Genomic DNA, 24,625 nt, shown 5'->3' on the forward strand with positions numbered 1-24,625 from the left:
CTCCCTGAACACCTGCTGAAGCAGAGGGGGCTCATGGGAGGATGTGGTGGAAGGAACTTTGGGTTCCTGCCGCAAATGGTGAAGCCCAAGACCACGGGCCTGCCGTGCTGAGCAGGAAATGTGCTGCTGGCCGCCCCAGGGCCACAGAGAGCGGAGGAGGCTGGGCTCCCTGTGAAAGGGTGATGTGTCCTTCTCACTCCCTTGTGCTGTTTCTCCCTAAAATAGAACAGCCGGGGCCGGCAGCATGATGGGTGTCGTTGCCGCAGGGTGAAATGAGTGGAACATAAAGAAGGCCTTCCACACCTGAAACGAATATAACACTGTATGTTAATTATACTTCAATAAAAATGCAAATGAAACCATAAAAAATAAACTAAAAAAATATGATAAAACTTGGGGTAGGGGCACCTGGGTGGCTCAGTCGTTAAGTGTCTGCCTTCGGCTCAGATCGTGATCCCAGGGTCCTAGGATTGAGCCGCGTGTCGGGCTCCCTGCTCAGCAGGGAGTCTGCTTCTCCCTCTCTCTCTGCTGCTCCCCCTGCTTGTGCTCTCCCTCTCTGTGTCAAATACATAAATAAAATCTTTAAAAAAAAAAAAACTTGGGGGAAAAAAAAGAAGGCCTTCTCCTGGGAGGTATGGGATTAGACTCAGAATGGACCCAGGTTAAAGGTGGGTGAAGGCAGGAGATGGACTGCTTCTAGCCCAGGGTACAATAGGGTCCCTGGGGATGTCAGCTGATGGTGGGTTTGGTTATTGTTAGTCAGTCATTCAGTCAACAAACCTGGAGATCAAGAGACTACCCATCATGGGGGGTAAAATGGGTGGGCAACAGAGGCAGCTCAGACTGGGCCTCAGGCCACAGCACTGCATGACTTGATATGAACGGCAACCTTGGGTTCTGCAGTTCACAGCCTGGATAGCTGTACATGGTAGTCTCTTGAGAACTCACAGTCGAGGTGAGTATAGAGGTGGGTTCCAGTAGTCAGGGCTACCTGGAGGGCTTGGAGGGGGTCAAGTTGCTCCTTTTAGGAAGACTTCCTGAGGAGCTGGTGTTTACAATGACTGTTGGCAGGAAAAGGAGTTGGGAAGGAAATAGCTTGGGCAATGGCTTGAAGGAGGAAGGAGAGCTGAGGCTATTCCAGGCCTAGACTTACCCCCCCAAAACATGATCTGGAGTGGAGACTAGTTCTGACCCCACCTTTATGGGGGAGGGGGAATGAGGTGCTAGACCGAGGGCTGAGGCTCAGCCCAGGGAGGAGTCTGGAGCAGAGGCAGGGTTGCTGAGCAGGCAACCTATTTTGGGAGCTCAGCTGCAGAGCTCACAGAGCTGCCCCTCTGCTCTTCAGCCCTGCCCCACATTAGCGCCCTTACCTGCTATCTGGGCTGTCATTTAGTCAATATTTAACCATATTTACCAAGCCCTAACTCTGTGCCAGTCATTCTTCCATGCTCTGGAAATAACATGGTAAACAAGATTAGATGTGATCCTTGAGGAACTTACGGTCTAGTGCGGGGGACAGATAATAAGCACATAAGCAAGTAAAGAGGATACTGTCAGACATAATAAGTTCCGAAAAGGAAATAAAACCGGAGGCATGAAGCAGAGTAGCTGTGCTGTGAGGTGGGGCTGGCTGGAGAAAGCCTTTATGAGGACGTGACAGCTAAGCAAGGCCAGGAGATGGAAATGAGCCAGCCTTGGGGAGTGAAAGGCAGGCTTCTAGGCAAAAGGCACAGCAAGGCAGAGGGCTGGGGCCAGGCAAGAACTGGGGCTGTCCAAAGAAGGGGCTGGAACAGAAGCCAGCCATTGTGGAGCTGGAGCTTGGAGAGCAAAGAAATGGGAAGAGGAGGACACCTGGGTGGCTCAGTCGTTAAGGGTCTGCCTTCGGCTCAGGTCATGATCCCAGGGTCCTGGGGTTGAGCCCCACATCGGGCTCCTTGCTCAGCGGGGAGTCTGCTTCTCCCTCTGATCCTCCCCCATCTCATGCTCTTTTTCACTCACTTTCTCTCTCTCAAATAAATAAATAAAATCATTAAAAAAAAAAAAAACGGAAATGGGGAGAGGAGGTCTCAGGCAGAGAGAGGATAGACCAGCAAGGCCCTGTGGGGTGCATCAAGGAGTATGGACTCTTTTTCTCAGCACATGGGAAGCTACTGAAGCAGGGGAGTGATATGGTATAAACTATAAGGGTAAATTTCAAAAACAAACACTACCAGTTAGGAGGCTATTATCATAGACCAGGCAAGATGCTGGTGGCCAGGATGGTGATGGAGAAATGGAGAGAAGAGGTGCTCTGTAGGTATAATTTGGAGGAAAAATCCACAGGGTTTCCTGATGGACTTGATGCATGGATGAATGAAAAGATGAAGCAAATAAAGATGCACCCAGGCTTCAGGCTTTATAATGTAGTGGTTGGTGCTACCATCTATTGCCTTGGGGAAAATGGAAAAGTGTAAACTTGAGGCGCTTGGGTGGCTCAGTCGTTAAGCGGCTACCTTCAGCTCAGGTCATGATCGAGTCCTGCATCGGGATCCCCGCTCTGCAGGAAGCCTGCTTTTCCCTCTCCCACTCCCCCTGCTTGTGTTCCCTCTCTCACTGTGTCTCTCTCTGTCAAATAAATAAATAAAATCTTGGAAGAAAGGAAAGGAGGGATGGAGGGAGGGAGGCAAGCACAGGCTCGGGAGGACAAGACCCCGAGCTCTGTTTGGACAGTCTAATTAGACGGAGCAGTTAGTCATTGCATTTGTTTCCTATGGCTGCTGTAACAACCACAAAATTAGTGGCTTAAAACAACACAAATTTATTATCTCACAGTTCTGGAAGTCAGAAGTCCAAAATGGGTCTTAATAGGCTAAAATCAAGGTGTGTTAGCAAGGCTGTGTTTCTTCTGGTGGCTCAAGGGGAGAATGGGTTTCCTCACCGTTTTCAGTTTCTAGAGGCTAACCACATTCCTTGGCTTTTGGCCTCTTCTTCCGTCTTTAAAATCAGCAGTGTAGCATCTTCAGATCTTTCTCTGACTCTGACCCTCTTGCCTTCCTCTTATAAGGACCCTTGTGATTACATTGGGCCCACCGAGAAAAACCAGGATAATTTCCCTTATTTCAAGATCCATAACTTAATCAAATCTACAAAATCCATTTGGCCACAAAAAGTAGCACATTCACAGGTTCTGGGAATTAGGACATGGACATTTTGGGGGGGGCGGTGCATTTCCTACAGCTATTTCCTATTTCCTACAGCGATGCTGGCCTGACTTCTGGTGGAGGGATCCTAGGGCCACAGAATTTCAGCATTTACAGGTGTATTGAAGCCATGGGATTGGAGGGGATCAATAGGGAGAATGTGCTGGTAAGGAAAACAAGGACCAAGCCCCAAGGCTCCAGCAACATTTAGAAGTTAAACAGTGAAGAAGCCAACAAAGGAGTGTTGAGAGAGGTAGGGGGAAATCAAGAAGAAAGTATTTCAAGGAGGGGATAGTCAGATGTCCAGGGCTGCTGAGAGGTTGAAGAAGATAAGGACAGAGAGGTGACAGATTTGGCAGTGTGGGGACCAGTGTTGACCTTGACAGTAGCCGTATCAGAAGGTGGAATCAGCTTGGGGTGGGTTAAACTGGGGTTGGGGGCATATACACAGGTGTAGACTTTATTATTATTCTTAATCCATAGAGATAAGTAAATGATCTATTTCATAATTATAATAGGGTGATAGGAAGTGAGGAAGTGGAGATGGTACCTCATTCCTGCCACCCAACCCACCATAGCTGCATCATGACCTTTTGAAAGTACAGACTAATATCCCCCATTGTAGAGTCCTCCATGGCTTCCTGCTGCCCTCAGCACAAAGATCTTGGAACTGGTTCACTGTTACCAAGCCCAGCCTTGGGGCCCCTTCCTCAATACCCCCTACTCACAATCCAACCCCTAGGATGGGGAGCTCACTCCCTGCCTTGAAGCAGACCAGTTCTCCCTGGGCAGCGTGGATAATGAGAATGCTTAGGGGGACACTGGACTCTGCTGTCTCCCTGGGCTTGGGATGAGGGGCAAAGTTTGCCATGGGGAATCATATCTCTGGAGGCTGCCTGAATGTGGCTAACAATTTCCCACCTGGAGCTGTGTAAAGGTAAATGCTGAGCAAATGCCTCCCATATAATGCAGAATCTGCCATTCTGGGCTGGAGTCTGCCTGCCTGCCCCAGGTCGGGACCTCCTCCATTAGTTTTCCAGATAGGGAGCCTGTGAGCCTCTGGACCAGGAGTGGGAAGACAGTGCCTGGGCATGCAGAAAGGAGAAAGGAATCATTGGCCAGCTCAACTTTGCTGTCTATCTTTCCAACTCAGGCTCCTGGTCACCGGCCCTCAAACCAAGGGGGAAGCAGGCCTCCTGCACTGTTGTTCCCTCATCCAAGATAAGATCTCCTGTAAACGAGTAGGTAAGTCTACCTCAGCTCCAGGGAATGCTCCCAGGACCTCCTTCCGAGGAATCCCACTTATCCGGCCCAAACCATTTGAACCTAGTCCAGTCCTTCCACCCCAGATTCCACCACCAACAGCAGGCTTTCTATCCCAATGCCCGACCCCATCCCAACCTGACCCTGATCCGTAGCCCACCTTTCCAGACCCAGTCCTAACAAAAATGATACTTAAAATGTATTGAGTGCTCACCATGTGCCTGGCACTCTGCTAAGTGCTTTGTTCACTTTTAATCCTCAAAATTATACCATTTTATAAAAGAGGAAGCTATAGCTCAGAGAAGTCCTTTGATTGCCAGTATGACTAAAGTCATGCATCTAGAGCTGGCAAACCCAACCTGTCCCAACTCAACACACCTCAATGGAATCCAACCCCACCCCTCCCAACCCGTGGCCATCCTAGCATCTAGCATGGGACTGGCATATAGTAGACACTCAATAAATGCTGTTTGAAAGAATAAGTGAATGAACAAATGAATGGACCTAATTCACTCATTAACCAACTCTACCCATCCCACCCAGTCCAACTCAAGGCCTACATTTGCTGATGACCCTTCGACTGTGTATGGTAGAGTCCTTATCTCTGTGAGAGACACGATGTGGAACAGCCTCACTCTCTGCTTCAGAAGGGGCTGCAGGCTGGTAGGGTAACTGGGTGATCTTATGGCTCAAAAATGCGTCTTCTGAGGCCCACAGTATAGAGAGAAATGAGTGAGCTACACTTTCGCCCTGGGGTCTCGGGGGGGCGGGGGGAGGCAGTAAGATTCTCCAGAGACAGAACTTTGAGATTGGAGAGTTCATCGATCCTTATAGCCAGTCCTTTAGCATCTTGCACACCTCCCTGGTGCTGCACACACCCACCAGCTAGTGCTCCTCTGCCCTCCTGCCCCTCCAGACTGGGACCCCCTGTAAGAAAAGCCCAGGTCTCAGTTATTTCTAGATCCCTATCACCATCTGGCATGAGGCCAGGCACAGAGCAGACATCACAGGACATTTGTTGAATGAGTCAGCGAATAAGTCTGGGGAGTAGCCACTTTGCCCTGAACATGTCCAGGCCTGTACTTGAAAGCCCCTCACCAGCTTCTAGAGGCTGCTCCGAATGGCCAACAGTTCTTTATGGGGCCCTGTGACATCTGACCTGGCTGAAGGGTTGCCTGCCAGCATCCATCCCTCCTCACCTGGCCTTAACTCTTTCAGAGACTGTCCCCACCCCAAAGGGGAGGTACCGGGGAGTGACAGTCGTTCGGAACCACCACAGTGTTTTGGTGAGTGTGCATGAGGCGGGGTGATGGAGGGCTTCAGGGAGGGAGGCACTAACCCTAGGGTTGACCGGTGTTGATGCGGGCCTGACTGGTAGATTCTCGGGGCTGAGCCCAGCTATCTCCTTGGTACCAACCCCAGGGCTGGCCAAGGCTCGGACCTGGGTACTCTGAGTGAGCAGCACACTGACTCAGGTGCTTAACCTCAGCTTTGACCCCAGCATGACTCCTACCCCCTGCTGAGGGCGGAACCAGCTATTCCTACATCCTCTGCCTGGTTGGTGAACTTGGGTCTGGCATGGGAGTGATGGTATAGCTGTGATTAGGGAGACTGTGCTGGAGGTGACCTAGGCTTTCCCCTCCCTTTCTCTCCCCTCCCCTAGATCTGCATTCAAGTGCTGGCCCGGCAGCCCCACAGCCTCAGCTCAGAACTCACAGGAACATGCAGCCTCCTATCCAACAACTTCCAAAACCACACCCAGGTCCACTTCTCCAACCTCGGTAAGGGTTGGACACTCACTGACCTTGGACAGCTCTGAAGAGATCTCCTTGGGTCTCTAAGAAGAGGCATGGCAGATGTAGAGGGACATAGGGCAAGGCAAGCCTAGGCCCCTGTGAAGGGAATCAGGGCAGAGCTAAGCGTGGTCCTGCCTGGAGGTGAACAAGGAGGCTGTCTGACTCTGAGTTCTTCCATGTGCATTTTTTAAAGAAAATCTGGATCCCAATGCACATGTGGCTGACAGAGACTGCCACAGGAACAAGAAAGGCAACATTGAGAAGCCAGCCAGGTGGCGCCGGGCTCTGAAGACACAGGAGGACGAGGAGGAGGAGGCAGCCGGTGAGAAGAGGCAGATCTGGGTTGCTCTCAGAGGCCGTCAGAGCCAATCCCTAGGCTGGCGACCTCCAGCGGCCCTGCCCAGAGGTTCCGAGGCCTCTGGAGGGAGGTGTGCCTAGGTCTGGAAGATGGGGAGCAGTGGCTAGATTTTATAGACCTGGCCAGTCCCAGCTCTGCCCTCCTCCATATTACAGTTGGGGAAACTGAGGCCTAAAGAGCGGGAGCGATGGCAGTGACTCACTTGGCAACTCAGAGCGAGCAGGCTCTGGCTCTCTCTGCCTCTGAGACCAAATCTTCAATCTTGGGAACTTTACCAACTTCCTCCCTGAACTGAGCCCCCAGAGCTTGAACGGGGTGGGTACCCCGCAGGGCAGTACATGCTGCCCTCACTGCTGCCTCAAATCCCATGCTCACTCCTGACCAGGCACTGAGATTGCCATCGTCCTGGATGGCTCAGGAAGCATTGACTCCCCAGACTTCCAGAGAGCCAAAGACTTCATCTCCAATATGATGAGGAACTTCTATGAGAAGTGCTTTGAGGTGGGCTTCCCTAAGAGGTAGACTCACATGGTCTATGAGTTCTCTATTGCTGTGAACACACCACCTCAAAACAACAACCACTTATTTGCTCACAGTTCTGTGGGTCAGCTATGTGGGGTGGGCTCAGCTGGGTGGTTCTTCTGCTGGTCTTGCCTGCAGTTAGTCCTGCAGCTGCAGACATCTTGTTGCTTGACTGGATGGCCTAAGATGGCCTTACTTGTCTGGGCCATGTGCCTCCAGCAGGCCAGCCCAACTTTTTCATGGCTACAGTGTTCCAAGAGGGTGAGACCCAATGCATGCATGCACTTTTCACGGTTCTGACTGTATCACATTTGCCAATGTCCCATTGGCCAAAGCTCGTCACATGACCAACCCCATAGTCTATATGTGGGAGGGGGACTACACAGAGACATGGTTTCAGGGGCAAGTCTGTGATTCCCCGGGAACCATTACTATCATAGCTTCCTGCATCTCTACTTGCTTAGAGAGTTCCCTCTGCTTTAACATCTCCTCCTGCCTAGAGGCAAGGAGAAGTGAATGGATTCTTTTACTACTTCCAGGGGGAGCCATCCAAGGGGCAGGGGGTGCTTTGGGCATGGCGATTCTGCCAACCTCCTCCCCACCTTGGCTCCTGCTCTCTAGTGCAGCTTTGCCCTGGTGCAATACGGGGAAGTGATCCAGACTGAGTTTGATCTTCGGGATAGCCAGGATGTGATGGCCTCCCTCGCCAGAGTCCAGAACATCACTCAAGTGGGCAGAGTCACCAAGACTGCTTCTGCCATGCAGCACGTCCTGTAAGTATGAGGGCAGTGGGAATTCCCTGAGCACCTACTACACGCCGGCTCACGGCCCTGCCCAGAAGCTCCGAGGCCTCAGGCCTGGAGAGGTGTCTGGATAGAGCGGTGGGGAGGAGAGGATCAGGTTCTAGCTCTTCCTTGGCTGAGGGGAATGTGAGGTCTTTCAATCCAGCCCTGGCTGATGGATGATATCCCAAGACATCCTCCCAAAGTTCTTCCAAAGACCCCTATTGTGAGCAGCAGGAGAGCACAGTGCTTGCAGGTATGGGCTCCGTGGCCGCCTGGTTCAATCCCAGCCCCAGTTTGTGCTTCGGAGACCTTGGGTGAGTTGCCTAACCTGTCTGTGCTTCAGTTGCCTCACTTTTTCTTTTCTTTTTTGAGAGAGAGAGAATGAGCTCGCATGTGTGAGCAGGGGTGGGAGGGTGGAGGAGGGCCAGAGAGAGAGGAAGAAAGAGAATCTTAGGCAGGCTCCATGCCCCATGTGGAGCACGATACAGAGCACGATCTCATGGCCCTGAGATCACGACCTGAGCCAAAATGCTTAACGGACTGAACCACCCAGGAGCCCCCGATGCCTCACTCTTAAAATGAGAATAAATGGGGGCATCTGGGTGGCTCAGTTGATTGAGGGACCGACTCTTGGTCCTGAGATCGAGCCCCGTGTCAGGCTCTGTGCTCAGCATGGAGTCTGCTTCAGATTCCCTCTCCCTCTGCCCCTACCCCTGAGCGCACACTCTCTCTCTCAAAATAAATAATAAATTAATTACTTAAATAAAATGAGAATAATAATAGTACTTGTCTTATAGGATTTTGTGAGGATTAAATGGGTTAAAATATGTCCAGTGCTTACAACAGTGCCTGGCACATAAGTACTATGTAAATATTAGCCACTATTATTAATATCGTTATTATTCATGAGAGTAGACTGAAGTGCTGTCCAGAACCTTTCTATGGGAGGAGGTGAGGGGCAAGGTGTGTCACAGCCTCCCCTCCACCTGGCCCTGCTGTATGCCAAAGGGGGGCTCTTTGGATTTTTGTTCCCCATTTTGGAGGACTCCTTAATCCTCTCTAATTCTAAAACAGGTCAGTGAATAAAATTTCCCCAGAGCTCAGTATCCCTCTGGCAAAGTTCTCCTCTTCATTTACTGTCCCTTACTTAGAGACAACATCTTCACACCAAGCCACGGCTCCAGAAAAAATGCATCCAAGGTCATGGTGGTACTCACCGATGGGGACATATTTGAGGACCCACTCAACCTCACTACTGTCATCAATTCCCCAAAGATGCAAGGTGTTGAGCGCTTTGCCATTGGGGTAAGAGCCAAGAGTGGGGGGCACCTCCTGACCCTGTGCAGCCTGGGGTGGGGAGGAGCCAGGGTTCCTGATAGGGGCTTCTGTAAACAGCTTATTCAAGCCTTGCTCTATTCACAGACACTCACCAACTACTCCCAGTCCCTATGTCCTGAACTTCCCCCATTCCATACTGGGTCTTCCCACAGAGGGCTCATTTCCCAGTGGTGGTCACAGCTCACTTGCCCAGCAGTGATGGGAAGAGCAGTGGACACTCAGGGATCCCAAAGGAAGGACATCAGGGAAGGTTCCTGGAGGAGATGGTGCTGAGCTGAGTCTTGGAGAACAAATAGGAGGAGCTGGTCTAGGGTGCAGGGGAGGTGGGAAGGGCTCTGCAGGCGAAGGGCATAGCATGGGAGAATGAGCCTGGTGTGAGAAGGAAGGAGTGTGTGCAGGAGAACAGGGAACAGGGAACGGAGGCAGGGGGTGGAGGGCCCTGAAGGCCAGCAGAGGGGTTCAGCCCTCTCCCTGGGCCTGGAATCCAGCCTGCTCTCGTGGTCCTGATCCACTGACCGAGGGCCCCTGTGCAGGTGGGAAAGGCATTTGAGAATAATAAGACCTACAGTGAATTGAAGCTGATCGCCTCAGACCCTGATGACAGATATGCCTTCAAGGTGACCAACTACACAGCACTAGATGGACTGCTGAGCAGACTGCAGCAGAATATCATTCAGATGGAAGGTGAGGGCTCGGCGGGGCAGTCCTCTCAGTATCTGGCAGGAGGCCAAGCCCTGTGCTCTGGCCCCACTCCTGTCCTACCTCCGTATGGCTCTCTGGGCAACTCCCCTGACTTTTCTGAGCCTCAGCTGTCCCATTTCTACAAAGATGGTCCCCCTGAAGTCCCCCCAGGCCTCCTCACTTCCCCAGAGTCCCCTGAAGTTCTGATGAGAAGCTTCTTCTGATGCTGGAGAAAGAAGGATGACTGGAGCACGGATCCCACTCTCAGGAACTCACAGATAAGGAAACTGAGGCCCAGAAAGTGGGAGTGAGCTGCCCAAGCTTACTCTGCCAGTAGTTACTAAAGCAGGACCAGGTTTCCACTCTCAGCCCGGTGTATGTCCCATTACTCTGAATGCCGTTCCCTCTGGGTATGAGGTCAAACTGGGCCCTTACCTGACTTGGTTTCTCCCTTCACCTCAGCCCACAGCAGTGTCTCACTGACTTCTTGGCTTCTAGGCATGGTTGGAGAGGCCCTCCACTACCAGCTGGCACAGGTCGGGTTCAGTGCCCAGATCCTGGATAAGGTATGTGGCCAACTCAACACCAGGCACGCTTACCGTAGAGGAGGTGCCCCAGGGACACCCAGGGACTTGGGGACCCCTGGCTCACAGTGTAGGGCTCTGCCCTCCTGTAATGAGGCCTCTGAACCAGCCCTTTTAGGATAAAGGGAAACACTCGTACTTGCTTGCCCTAATCTGGACCTTTGAAGTAGATGAAAGAATGGCCATGTTTATTACAGGAGGTCGTTTTGTTCTGTGTGCCCAGGGATGGACCGGTTCCCCCTTAATATGCACTACTAACACAGCTTGGGTCACTTGCCTACCGAGTTTCGAACTTGTCCTCACCAGAGGCACTGTTCCTCGCGATGGGAAAAGATGCAGGCGTGGTGAGGACACCAGCCTTGCACGGACGTGGAATTATGGTTAGCAAATTGCTCAACACAGGTGGGCCTTGTGTGCCCGGCACCCTGTACAGTAGGACATGAACTCTGTCTTGTTCAATCCTACTTTGTTTTAATGCTCAACATCTGGGGCCTGGGTCAGATTTCTGTCCTGGGGGCGACTGGTACTGGAGGGACACTTGTCCTGATAGGGTCGTGGGTACGAGGCAGGAACCGAGCTTTTGCCCGTCTTACCTTCCTCCTGCGTTTCTAGCCAGGTGGTCAGTGATCACTGAACGTGAACGTGCCCTCCACCCGCCCCCCACAGCCCCGGCTCCCGGTACCCCCACCCCCGCCGTGGCTGGCCCGGGTCCCTCCCTCTCAGATGGCCTCCAACGCTCCTCCCCTGTAGGGGCAGGTGCTGCTCGGTGCCGTCGGGGCCTTTAACTGGTCGGGGGGCGCACTGCTCTACGACATGCACAGCCGCCGGGGTCGCTTCCTGAACCAGACTGTGGCGGATACCAAGAATGCGCAGTACAGCTATCTAGGTGAGGCGGGGCCTAGAGACCACCTGAGTGAGGGCGGGGCCTAGAGAGGGACACTGAGGCTGGGCATCAGACTGCATGAGGCTTCCTAGTTAGGGCAGGCTCTGGTCAGTCACATGGACTGAGCAATAGGCCTTGGTTAGGGACCCTGAGGCTGAGAATTAGGGCCTTCTGGATGAGGACAGGGCCTCGTCAGTACTGAAGTTCAGGGTGGCCCTGGGCGGCTACCTGAGGAGGCAGGGCCTCACCATTAAGAGTAGTGGCGAGTGACCCTTCACCCCTCTCCCTGGTCCTCATATACTGTGTGTGTGATGAACGTGGGTGGTGAATGTGTGTGGAGGAGTGTAGTTGGAATGAAGCTCTATATATGAAAATGGGTGCATATCACTTCTGTGTGGTGGGGCACATGTGTGTGACAAGCCACAGTGGCTAAGTGCGAGCACTCTCTGATGACATTTTTTTTTAAAAGATTTTATTTATTTATTGAGACAGAATGAGAGAGAGAGAGAGCACGTGAGAGGGGGGAGGGTCAGAGGGAGAAGCAGGCTCCCCGCCGAGCAGGAAGCCCGATGCGGGACTCGATCCTGGGACTCCAGGATCATGACCTGAGCCGAAGGCAGTCGATTAACCAACTGAGCCACCCAGGCGCCCTCCCTGATGACAATTTTTAAAAGGATGAGAAAGATAGTTTCTTCAAATCTGCCCCCCTGCCCAGGCTACTTTGACGGACTGGTTGGGAAAGTGGGGGGGAGGTCAAAGGAGTGGCCCACTGGGAGCTCCCAACCACAACCACCACCAACCCCCTTATCCCAGGTTACGCAGTGGCCCTACTGCATAAGGCCTGTGGCCTCTCCTACGTGGCGGGGGCGCCACGGTACCAGCAGCGGGGGGCCGTGTTTGAGCTCCAGAAGCAGGGCAGAGAGACCAACTTCATGCCAGTGCTGGAGGGAGAGCAGGTACCTGCTGGAGAAGGGTGCCCCTGTTATCACGGAGGGAGGATCTAGCGGCCCTGGAGGGAATGGGACAGGCTTCAAGGCACACAGTGGGTTATGGACTCAGCCTGGACAGAGCTCAGGCCAGAATGCAGTGCCATTGCCCCAGCTCTGCATGTCTGATGGTCAGCGGGCTTCCCCTGTTGCAGGGGGTATAGCCGCTCACCCAGGCTTCCTTGTTACTCTGGTGAGCACGTTGATCTGGAATGACCCACACGGGCAGTCAGGAAGAGCAGGAGCAGGGATCTGGCCTTGCTGAGGGGTATCGGGGAGGCCTCCCCGGCACCCTCGTGCGCTGAGTTCCTCCTGGGCTGTAGATGGGATCCTATTTTGGCTCTGAGCTGTGCCCTGTGGACATTGACATGGACGGGACCACGGACCTCCTGCTGGTGGCGGCTCCATTCTACCACGTTCACAGAGAGGAAGGCAGAGTCTATGTGTACCATCTGAATGAGCAGGTGGGAGTCTCCGTCTTTGCAGGCTCGCTGGGGTTGTGGCTGCTCAGCCTGGTGCGGATGTGATGGAGGTTGGGAGCACCCTGGTCCTGTCTTGCATGGAAGGACAGCGATGGGGAGGTGCTCAGGGTGGATGGTGGCCAGTGGGGCACCATCACCTTTCCTCCCATACTCTGTTTTCTCACTCTCCTCACCCCATCATCTCATGTTGATGATGATAATATCCCACAGATCTGCACAGTTGACAAAGCATGTTTTGTCTATGATCTCACTTGATCTCAGGAAGCTGAGGCTCAACAATGTTGAGATTAGCTCAAGTTTACATAGCAAGTGTGTGGTCGAGCCAAGACTAGAACCCAGGCCTCCCAATTGCCAGTCCAGTACCCGTAACTGTGGGAACAGAGGGGGCAGGCTCTGGGTCCTGAACTGCAAGGCAGGAGGATCCCAGCTTTACCACTCACTCACTGTGTAACCTTGGGGAGGTCTGTTGTCTTTTCTGAGCCTCAGCCTCCCTACTAGAGAATCAGAAACAAGTCCAATGAACATGCCTCCTGGGGTGGCATGGGTGTGCACCCTGCATCCCTTTCTTGAGGGCTAAGCTGCCTCTTTGCTTTACAGAATGGTTCCTTCTCCTTGGCATGCACTCTGAGTGGGCACCCTGGATTCACTAATGCCCGATTTGGCTTTGCCATGGCAACAATAGGGGATATCAGTCAGGATAACCTCGCAGATGTGGCCATTGGGGCCCCCCTGGAGGGTTTTGAGGCAGTTGATGGCATCAGCTTCGGCAGCGTGTACATCTACAATGGACGCCAGGATGGCCTTTCAACTAGCCCCTCTCAGGTAACCTGCAGGGCTTTCTTCAGCCTCTGCTCTGGGATTCTGACCTCCCCTCTATGTGATGGCCTGAGCCCAAGCCAGCTCCAGTTCTAAGTGTCAGGCAGGTCCCAGGGGGTCAGGAGTGCCCAATGAAGCACAGAAGTCCCTCAGAGGTTCCAGGCCAGGGCCTCACCCCAGACACTTCCAGTGGGGTAAGGGGTTGTGGCAACATCTGTCTATTTCCTGAGCTGAATCTCCCTTTTTTGGCATTCCTGACCATGGACCTCCCTCAGATTCTCCTTCCTCTCCTTCTGTCCCTTCTCTGGCTCCTGTCCCCCACCCACCTCCTCCATGCCTTAACTCTCATGCCCCAGGACTCCATTGCCAGCCTCTCATATTACATATTTTGTGGGCACTTTTACCCACCTCAGACCACAGTTTCTCTCCTAACTTCTGTCTAGCTGCCTCCTGAACACCTCACTGGATGGCCCCCCAGGCATCTCAGTCTCATGCTGCCTAACCCAAAGCATCCTCTTCGCCCAGACCTACTGCTCCTCTGGACCCCGTCCACTCATCCCCCAGTCATGTCCTAATGATTCTGTCTCCCCTCCCCACCCCCGGCCTGGCTCCTGTCTCTCCCCATCCAGGGCTCCAGTCAAATGCCACTACCCCTGGGAAACCTTGCCCTTCTTTTTTCAGTTCCTCAGCTGAGGAACTGGGCTCCCTGGGGTGGGGACCAAAGCTGATCATGCTGATTTGAATAAAACCCAAAAGGACTCCCCTTCTCCTCCTCCATGCCTTGTGTTTCTCCCTCCACAGCGGATCAAAGCCTCAGCGGTCGCCTCAGGACTCCACTACTTCGGCATGTCAGTGGCTGGTGGCTTCGATCTGACCGGTGACCACCTTGCTGACATCACTGTGGGCACTCTGGGCCGGGCAGCTGTGCTCCGGTAGGGGTTCGCCCTGCCTTCTGTGGTCCCAAGTCCCAGCCTCACCTAGTTGCCCTGCCTTCAGTGACCCCACGAAGACACCAGGAACTGATGGGAGGGAGTAAATGTGTTTGTTAAGGGCATCAGCTCTGGAATCTGTGCGTCTGGCTTTGAACCTCGGCTCTCAATTAACCATGTGCCCTTGGGCAAGTTGCTGTACTCTGAGTCCCAATTTTCTCATCTATAAATGGGAATAACACTAGCATCTACCCCACAGAGTTATGAAGATTGAGAGAATCTTTGCAAAGTATTTGGTACAGTGGTCAGTGAAGGCTATTATCTTGATGATGATATGAATTTCAGAGCTTCTGTGCTCCATCCCTAAGTAAATTATCAAATCCCATGGCGGTAAAGACTCTGGCAAAGCACCTATCTGCCCCGTGCCCTCCACTGAGCTCCAGACTTGGCCGTCTATCCAACACCCCTCTTGGCTGTTACTGTCAGGCATCTCAAAGTTAAAATGTCTAAAAGTGGGCCTCATATTCTCACCCATTTCTCATTCTCCCAACCTGCCCTGCCCCACGCTTCCCAGCTCAGTAAATGGCACCATTTGCTCAGGACAAAAACCCAGGAATCATCCTTTGTTCCTCTTTCCTTCTTCTGCCACCCCATTGACAAGATTTTGTTGGCTTTGTCTTCAAAATGCCTCCCAGTACAAGACGCTGTCATCTCTCACTTCCACCATTGCTATGCATTCTTCCCTGCCCCCACTCCCCGTGCTCCATTCTCCACGCAGCTGCCAGAGTAATCCCTTTATTCTGCTGCTTAAAACCCCTCAACAGCTCCCACTTAGAGAGGAACATCCAAATTCCTTACAGTGGCCCACCCTCTCCATGGCCTGGCCCTGCCCCTCCCTCCATCCCCATCTCCTCTGTCTCACTAACTGTGCTCCAGTCATGCTGACCTCTGTGTTCCTCAAACAAATCAAGCTCATTGCTGCCACACGCCCTTTGCACTAGCTGTACTTTCCGCTGCGAGTGAGGTTCCCCTTATCTTCAGCTCTAGTTAACACATCTCAAATGTCTCATCAGTGAGGCCAGCCCTGATCACCCAACCTAAGTAGCCCCCAATCTCTATTACCTTATCCTATTTTATTATCATAGCATTACCTGTACACAGTTTCTTCTTATTTGCTTATTGTCTGTTTTCCCACTAGAGAAGGGACTCGTCTCTTTCCCTACTCTATCCCGAAGATGCAGAACAACACTGGTATATTGGAGGTGTTCAATAAATATTCATTGAATGAATGAATGAGCCAAGCGCTGAAATCTTACAGTCATTTATCACAGTTCTCTTTGCTGTCTCGTTTAGCTCAAGACCTGTGGTTTACCTGAAGGTGTCCATGACCTTCACCCCCAAGGCACTGCCCATTGGCTTCAACAGCAGTGTGAATGCATGTTTGTGTTTTGAAATCAGCCCTATGACCACAGCTGCTAAGTCAGGTAACAGGCAGCCTAACGGACCCCCCCCCCCCCCCCCCCGCCAAGTGTTGTGGTCATTCCTTGTTGGCTTCAGTAGGGGACAGGAAAAGAGGCCTGCCGGGGGAGGGGTATAGGGAGTGTTGTGAAGTCCTGGTACTTGAAATCCCTCTTTTAGAGCTGAGTTCCTTTGACATTAGGTTCTGTTTAATGGGAAGTGACCCAGAAAAGGGTGGTCTGCTATTAAATCCATACTACGAAGGGATTTATCTGATCCCTGCTGGGAAGAGGGGCTTTGGGCCTCTTCCTCAAGGTTGAAGGATTGAGTTCTTGGAAACACATTCAGAAAAAAGCAGCCATGCCTCCATCTCCCATCTCTTCTACTCTGTGCAGAAAGGGAGCTGGTCCAGGTGGTCTGAAGGTGCTTCCCGCTCCGCTATCCTTGGGTTTTACTCTATGGTTTCTCTCCCATCTTCTGATTATTCTTCCTCCTCCCTTTCTCCTTCACTCATAGCCTCTTCTCTGAGCCCTCCTTCCCCTAAGGGAAGACTGACTCGGCCTTGAGCATGGGTTTGGGACTGGGCCACTGGGGGACCCTAGCCAGGTGCCAGAAGACCATGAGAAAAGTACTTCCGAAATGAAGAAACTCAGGAATCCAGCACAAGGGACTAGGTGGGGACACCACGCAGGAGGGGCTCATAAGGAACTGCAGGCAGGCGAGGGACGCTTTGTCTAAGGCTTACCCACTCCAGCCTCATCATGAGGTTCTGGCCTTCATTCCCAGGCTTCAGAGAGATACTCCTAAACTTCACGGTGGATGTGGACGTGGTGAAGCAGAGGAAGAGGCTGCAGTGTTCAGACAAGAGAATTTGTCAGAGCCACCTTATGGAGTGGGATGGTGGTGTGTCCCGGCTTTGTGAGTCCCTCCTACTCATTCCCACAGAGGGAGAGGTGAGTGGAGGAGTTTAGAAGAAAGTCCAGAGGAGTGTGTGTTGTTGAGAAAAGATTTGAGGTGCATGCAATGAAGGGTATAGACCCAAAACAAACTAGGCAGTTTATATAATCCTAATAGTTCAAGAACCACATAATGGCATGAGAGACGGAGTTAATTGTACTAGAACTCCAGAGTAAAGAAATCTGCTGAAATTGAACATTTACTGTACCTCTGAGCTTCCCAGAAGCTCGACACAAAGGGAAATGCTCAACTGTCTGCCATTTTTCTTGGTAACCAATCAGGAATAACAGAGGTCCCCCACCTCACCTGGTAGTAGCAGTGGGGCTGAGTCCCTTTATATGAATAAACATCAGAAAAATTGAACGAGAAAGTAGAAATTAAGACAAAAGTTATCATTTACAAAGGCTTACTCCTGACAAAGGTGCCTAGAGACATAAAAGAAATGTATTTGTCAGCATTCAGAGCCTGACAGCGCCTAGAAGGACCTAGAAGGATCATTTATGCCAGTAAACTCGTAAATTATGCTTCTGCCTACGCATGTGTTCCTATGTCTGTTCAGAGTGTTAATTGGATTTTGAGAGAGTTTCTAGCAAGTCTATGCCTTCCTTCAATGAAAGCTCCATTTTCCACGCCGGAATCAGGCTCACTGACTCTTGGGTGTTCAAAGCTCCTACCGTGGCTGAAAGGCTCACTTAAGGAGAATGGCCAGTGGCACTCTACGTAATCTCCTTATGTTCAGCTTGTACGTTTCTAATATGTCCTGCAGGCTGCTTTGAGAAAGATCTTTATAAACACAGATGTGACCATGATTCTTCCCTTCTGTGGCATCCATTTGCCCTCCAAAAAATTCAAATTGGTTTTAAACTCCTGATGGCCAAAATCCCTTTGGGTTTGGGACATCAGGAGTTGTCCGGCCTAAGGCCATAGCAGATCAAGTGAGATTTTCCCACAGCTCTAGGCAGCTTGGCTGAAGGAAGTTTCCCTTCAGCTTGGCTTATTTGGAAGAGGCTTACAACTTCCGACTCACCACTTTCATTGTTTCTTATTACGACTACTTTAAAATTAAAAGTATTTTCCTTGTCATCTTGTCCCCCACTCTGACCCTGCATTACTTGGTAACTCTGTAGCTCTGTGAGGAGGACTGCTTCTCCAACATCAGTGTCAGCGTCAGCTACCAACTCCAGACCTCGGAGGGCCAGAGGGACCATCCCCACCCTGTTTTGGACTTCTACACTAAGCCCTTCGCCACCTTCCAGGTGACTCAGCTACACGAGAATCTCCTGGGAGCCACACCCGAAGAAGCACCTGCTCCTCTAACTTTAAAGAATGTTAAAGTTAGGAGGGCCCTCAGACAGTATTTGGGCCCCTTGCTGTTTAAATGGGGAAACTGAGTTCCTAAGATGGTGTTAATTTGCCCAGGGCCTTACTGGTGGGTAATACAAGTCTCCAAATCACATGCAAGTTTAGTTCCTTCATGTTCACAGAAAACGTGCTTGCTACATATTTAATGATGCATAGGAATATGTTGTCCAACTTGGCAAGGGTCTCTGATGAGGTGTGGTGGGGTTCCTGGTGTGATGGGGGTCCTGTGTGGGGCCCGGACTAGAGCTAACCTGCTCTGTGCTGTAGACAGGATGCCCTTTAGTGCATCTGCTGACCCAGGTCCTGACCACAGCCTTCAGGCTGAATGTCTGGCCTACAAAACCTGTACCCTAACAAGCAGGTAATGTCACAAGAAACTTCTCTCATAACTGAGGGAAATAAGAGGATGAAATAAACAGTCAGATTTCCTGATTCTTTGATATCTAAGGTGATTTGGTTCCCACCTAGGCCCTGGCCCCCATGGTATTCTGTCAGTCTTCATTTAGAGGGTCTTACAGCATATAGAAAACTCAGCAAGATCAAAATGACAACATGAGCATTTGAAGTAATAATTACAGTCAGCTGGAATGAATTGCATCTCCAAAAAGAAAAAGAAGAAGCCAAAAGCAGTTCATACTGGCACAGAAAAGCTTCAGGTAGCATAAGTGTATTTCCAGGTAATCACAGGACACTCATGACTGTCTAATATTCTTACAACAATGCTCTATATAAATTAAATTATATAATTCTTTGGCTCAAATTTTGGCCACTATCCAATGAATCAATCACAAATAGGGAATAGAAAGAGAGTAACATAATCAAGGTAACTGTTTCTATTGCTCACCTGCCCAGGAAGCGGGAGAATCAGCCTCCCTACGAGTGAGGATTGTCATCTTGATTATTTTAGGCAAGAAATGTTGTTTTAAACTTATAAATAGTGTATTGGGCCCTATGTAACCTTCCAAATTAGTTTGTTTTAGTGTGGGCAAGATTATAAGGGGAATATTTTACCTACGGGGAAGACTGGTCATGGGGACTGGACCTGATAATATGTGATTAGCTATACCCCATTCCTGCCCCTGCTGTTCCTGTCTCTACTTTTAAAAGGACTAAGGAAGCTTCTCTTCACTTAGGTTTTCCTCCCCCAAATGTTCAGATTAGTGAGTTGTGAACACTGCTGCTTAATTCACATGACATAAATGTGACAGGCACCCCTACCATTCCATGAAGGTCACCCCATTTTTTACCTTGACCAGGCCTGAGTCATGGTGTACCTGTGTTGGAAGACCAAAAGCACACTCCCTACCCCTGACAGGTCAAGGAATGTCAGTCACAGCTGTCTTGGCCATATGGGCACAACCCCAGCCTATCAGCCTCCACTTCTGTGTACCTGTACTTCTCAGAGTCTAAGGAGGGATAAGTGTGTCCTAAGGAGAAGCTACTGGGGATGGTGGTGTCCCTGGACTGACCCCTGCTTCTCTCTGTTTGGTTACAGCTGCCCTATGAGAAGAATTGCAAGAATAAGTTGTTCTGTGTTGCTGAGTTACAGTTGGCCACCACTACCTCTCAGTGAGTTGGATCCAGTCATCATAGTTTCTGCAATTAACTTCCTTCTGAAGGCATACCTGGGCAAAACCCTCATCAAAACTGACCCATCCTCATGGGGTGGCCTATAAAGGGCTTTGCATTTATTATCTCATTGGGTCCACAGCCACACCATGAGGGAGGCAAGAGATTTGTATTCCTGTTTTATAGATTAGGGAACAGACTCAGTAGTTGAAGGACTGTGTGGAGTCACAGTGGTCATTTGGTGGACTTGAACCCAGGTCTCTTGACACCCTGAATAGTGCTATTTTCATAACCCAGTGTTTCTTGCTCCTAGGACTACCTCAGTTAGAGGTAGCCTCTTCCTTGGCTCACCTCTTAACCAAATTACTTAACTAATTCATTAAATATTTATGGAGCATCTCCTCTGTGCCAAGCACTCTACATGCTGAAGATGCATCAGCAAACAACATAGACAAAAATTCTTGCCCTCCTGGTGTTTTAGGTGGAGAAGATAATAGGTGAATTTTATATTGATGAGATGCGCTATGAATAAAAGGCAGGGAAGGTGGGAAAAAGTTCTGGGTAGGGGTGGGTTGCAGTTTTAGAATGGTCGGGAAAGGGCTCACTGAGGTGATGATTTGGTACACACAGGAGGAGGTTGAGGAATGAACTCTGTGGGTATCTGCAGGAAGAGCAACTGCAAATGCCCTGAGATAGAAGCGTGGCTGGAGGTGGGAGGAACGGCCAGGACACCAGTGTGGTTGCAGTAGAATGAGGAAGGGAGAGAGAATGTCAGGGCAGGGAGCACGGTTATTCAGGGCTTCTGAGGCCCTGCATAAGGGCTTTTACTGTGAACTAGGAAGCCACAGGAATGCCAGGATCTTGCATTTTAACAGGCTCATTCTTGTTGCTGTGTTGTATGTAAACTGCAGGAGCAAAGAGGTAAGCAGGGAGATGGTAAGGATCTATTATAATTCAGGTGGAAGCAATGGTGACTCGGGCCACAGTGGTAGCAGTTGAAGGTGGTTATATTTTGAAGTTAAAGCCCACGAGATTTGATGACAGATTAGATGTGGGGAGTGAGAGAAAGAGAAGGGTCTAAGGCAGCCTCCATCATTTCGTCCTGTGCATCTAGAACTTTGCTGTCCAGTACAGTAGCTACTAGTCACATTTGGCTATTTAATTAAAATTAAGTATAATTAAATTTTAGTTCCTCAGGTGAACTGGGCACATTTCAAGTGCTCAACACCCACATATGGCTGGTGATCTTGAACAGCACAGATATAGACTATTTCCATTACTGCAAAAGTTCTGTTGGATCACACTGAACTCCAGAATAAAGGCAATGCCAAGAACTGAATTGGGGAAAGAAGCCTTTAGAAGAGTGATTTTGGAGGGCAGTGTGGGGAGGAAGAGATAAGGAGTTTGGCTTTGGACACGTGATGGTTTTAAAATACCCTCCCTGGCTACTAGTGCTGTATACGGAGCATGGTACCGATGGCCTGTTGGCCAGAGTAGGCATCTGTGGGGAAGAACGCTGTTGCCTGAGTCCTGGTCAGCCTTTTCATAGACAACTGTAGGACTTGTGGATGGCTTAGCCCATCTCGATTACTGAGGATCCAGTTGAAGGCTTTTGAGTGCTTTGGAATCCAGCCTGATAAACAGATGCTGCTGTTTCCAATGGGAATTGATTACAGCCCAGAACTTCCCTCGCAGCCAACTCCTTGCGATATATACACACATAACTGGCCCTACGTCGCCCCCTAGTGTAAATAGTAATCAGTCTCTTCTTTTTTTTTCAAAAGCATGATTGAGTCTAATCCTTAGCATCCAAATATTTCAGTGTTTTCCACGTTTTTGTGGATACAGATCTCCTAAAGAGCCTAAGGAAAACTACAGGCCCTCCCCCCTATAAGATCACATGTGCATACATAAGTGTTTGCGCTTGGGGCCCTCTGAAACTGTCCCTGGCCCTCAGGTTAAGAACCCCTGTGAAATATTCCAGGGGCTCCCAGATCTCTCTCCTGGGCTCTAGAACAGTATATCCAACTGCTGTTTCAACATCTCTACCTTGTTTTGCCATAGGCATCTCTCATTATATGCCCTGACTGAACTCCTCTGGTCGGCTGCCACCCTCTGGTCTTCCTCCATGTTCTCTCCCTCATGAATAGCACCACTTGGTGATCCAAGGTGAAAATTCAGGACTCATCCTTGATCCCTCTTTCTGTTGCTCTGGTTGCAAGTGTGGCCTTACCGTATCTGGCTTCAATCCCTTGCCTCTGTCCCCACTACTACTATCTTACACAGGCATTTGCCATCTCTCGAACAGATTTCCATACACAGCAGGCTCTAGCAATCTCTGCCCCCTCTCTCCCAGCAGTCAATCTATCCTCTTCTCAGCTGTGATAAAACAAAAACAATATAACAGGAAAACACATGTCACATTGCTTCCCGAAGCTTCATATCCTGTTTTTGAACATTTCAGATGGTTAGGAGATTTTCTTTGCATTGCTAATATGTTTTTCTGTAGATCTCAGTGGTGGATAGTGGTTTTATACTCTGGGGCCCGCAGCCCTCAGGGGACTGAAGGAAGCTCTCACAAATCCCCAAGTCTTCTCTCCTCCTGTCTGAACAGACTGTTTTAAAGCAGTCTTTAAATTGGAAGGGCCTGAATGATTTTGTGGATGGGAAAGCTGAGGCCAAGAAAGAGGCAGGGACAGTATCTGTCTCATACACCGCTGATCTCCAGTACTGAGCAGAGTATCTGGCACAGGGAAAGTACTCCATAAGTATATGTGAAATGTATGAACTTGGGAGAATGAAGTATCTTGCCTAGGGTTGCAGTGAATTGGTAGTAGAAAGAGGATTTATTAATTTTTTTTAAGATTTTATTTTATTTGAAAGAGAGAGTGAGAGAGAGCACAAGCGGGGAAGGGTCAGAGGCAGAGGGAGAAGCAGGCTTCCTGCTGAGCAAGGAGCCCGATGCAGGGATCAATCCCAGGACCCTGGGATCATGACCTGAAGCGAAGGCAGACGCCTAACGACTGAGCCACCCAGGTGTCCCAGAAAGAGGATTTAAATATGATTTTCCCAAGCCTCTTTTGAGAATGCTAGACCTGAGGCAAATTAGTTAGACTCTCTTGGCTTCTGTTTCCTTTTCTATGCAATGGAGAGTAAGCATACTATTTTATAGGGGCATTACGAGGATTACTTCAGGATGTGAAGCATTTAGCACAGTCCCTGCCACATAGTGAGCACCATGGTAGCCATTCACACCCTCTCACACAGCAACCGAGGTGGGTGTGCTGGTCCAGGCAATTGCTTATGTCGAGGGGAAGAAAATCTAGGCTAAATGTATCCGTCAGGCAATTTAAGGAGCTAGTTAAGGATGTTCTATTGTACTGCATTGAGGTTTTTACAGATTGAATAAACTGGTAACATGTACCTATTTGCCTACACTGTGCAGGCAGGAATTGGTGGTGGGTCTCACAAAGGAGCTGACTATGAACATTAACCTAACTAACTCTGGGGAAGATTCCTACATGACGACCATGAGTTTGAATTACCCCAGAAACCTCCAGTTTAAGAGGATACAAAAGGTAACGATGAAACATGCCACTCAAGGCCTTCCCTCCCTGCATACCTGCTTTTTTATGGCAACCTCCTAACTGGTCTCCCTGCCTCCAGGCTCATCCTGGTCCATCCAATAAATGATTGTTAATGAGATGAATCCCCTCCAGTCCAACCACACGCTGTGCTGTGCGTCCAGGCGCGCTGTTCCCTGCCTACAGCACCTGCAGTGTGGCTGTTCGGCAGTCACCCTTTCTTGACCAGGGTTCTGGGAGGGAAAGACTCACACATGAGCCTGCACTGGGAAAGTAAGAGTCGGCCCTGCCCCTCGTGAGCCTGGGGTCACAGACTGGAAGCTAGCCGCAAGATAACAGGAAACTGTTTTTCCCAAGGGTATCCTGCGGCTGTGAAGTATTGTAACCCTGAGAAATGTTCTCTAAAATCGTAGGCAATCAGAAAACTTGGCTGCTTGAAGTTCTATCTGTAATTATGAAACCATTTCACTGGACTAGAGAATATAAGTCCCTTTGAAGAGAAGCAGTCTCATTTCCATCTGGGGGTGGCAGAGCTTCAGATAAAGCATTTCTGGACACAACTTTACAACTCCCTAAGAGTTTCCGAGGGAATGGGTCCCTGGGTCCAGACCTGATGTTGATGGACCCTTTTACACACAACCCTGCTTTACATAGAGCGCATCAGAACTCTGCTTTCCTAGGGTCGCCTGGATGGCTCAGTCGTTGGGCGTCTGCCCTCGGCTCAGGTCATGATCCCAGGGTCCTGGGATCGAGCCCCGCATTGGGCTCCCTGCTCCGCGGGAAGCCTGCTCCTCCCTCTCCCACTCCCCCTGCTTGTGTTCCCTCTCTCGCTGTGTCTCTCTCTGTCAAATAAATACATAAAATCTTAAAAAACAAAAACAACAAAAAAGAACTGCTTTCCTTCTGTATCACCTGAACTCCACCCTTCCCCGGCATCCTTTAATAACTGTCTTTGCTTTTGTTTGGTGAGACACCACAGTGCAGTCTTCCTCACTGTAAGGAGTCAGTATGACAAGTTTGCCCAGTTCAAATGTCTCCTTCCCCTGAAGACTTCACAGATTCCTCCTAGTTGGATTTCACTTCTTTCGATACT

At 50.3% G+C, this 24,625-nt stretch overlaps 1 protein-coding gene across 1 annotated transcript in view; it reads left to right on the top strand.

Annotated features, from left to right (window-relative positions):
* Positions 1–24,625, top strand: part of ITGAE (integrin subunit alpha E) — a gene marked incomplete in the record, with an annotated part of 67,740 nt that overhangs the window by 26,703 nt on the left and 16,412 nt on the right. The window contains 19 exon segments of the mRNA XM_035027497.1: positions 4,333–4,424; positions 5,661–5,728; positions 6,106–6,223; positions 6,432–6,560; positions 6,982–7,097; positions 7,740–7,891; positions 9,055–9,208; positions 9,775–9,925; positions 10,421–10,488; positions 11,257–11,392; positions 12,203–12,345; positions 12,699–12,839; positions 13,455–13,679; positions 14,475–14,605; positions 15,956–16,086; positions 16,847–17,013; positions 18,145–18,273; positions 19,875–19,948; positions 23,394–23,526. Of these exon segments, the coding sequence (XP_034883388.1) occupies positions 4,333–4,424; positions 5,661–5,728; positions 6,106–6,223; positions 6,432–6,560; positions 6,982–7,097; positions 7,740–7,891; positions 9,055–9,208; positions 9,775–9,925; positions 10,421–10,488; positions 11,257–11,392; positions 12,203–12,345; positions 12,699–12,839; positions 13,455–13,679; positions 14,475–14,605; positions 15,956–16,086; positions 16,847–17,013; positions 18,145–18,273; positions 19,875–19,948; positions 23,394–23,526 (2,458 nt within the window).

The sequence above is a fragment of the Mirounga leonina genome, unplaced genomic scaffold (genome assembly GCF_011800145.1).
Source record: "Mirounga leonina isolate KUSES-001 unplaced genomic scaffold, KU_Mleo_1.0 Mir_200, whole genome shotgun sequence".
NCBI lineage: Eukaryota > Metazoa > Chordata > Mammalia > Carnivora > Phocidae > Mirounga > Mirounga leonina.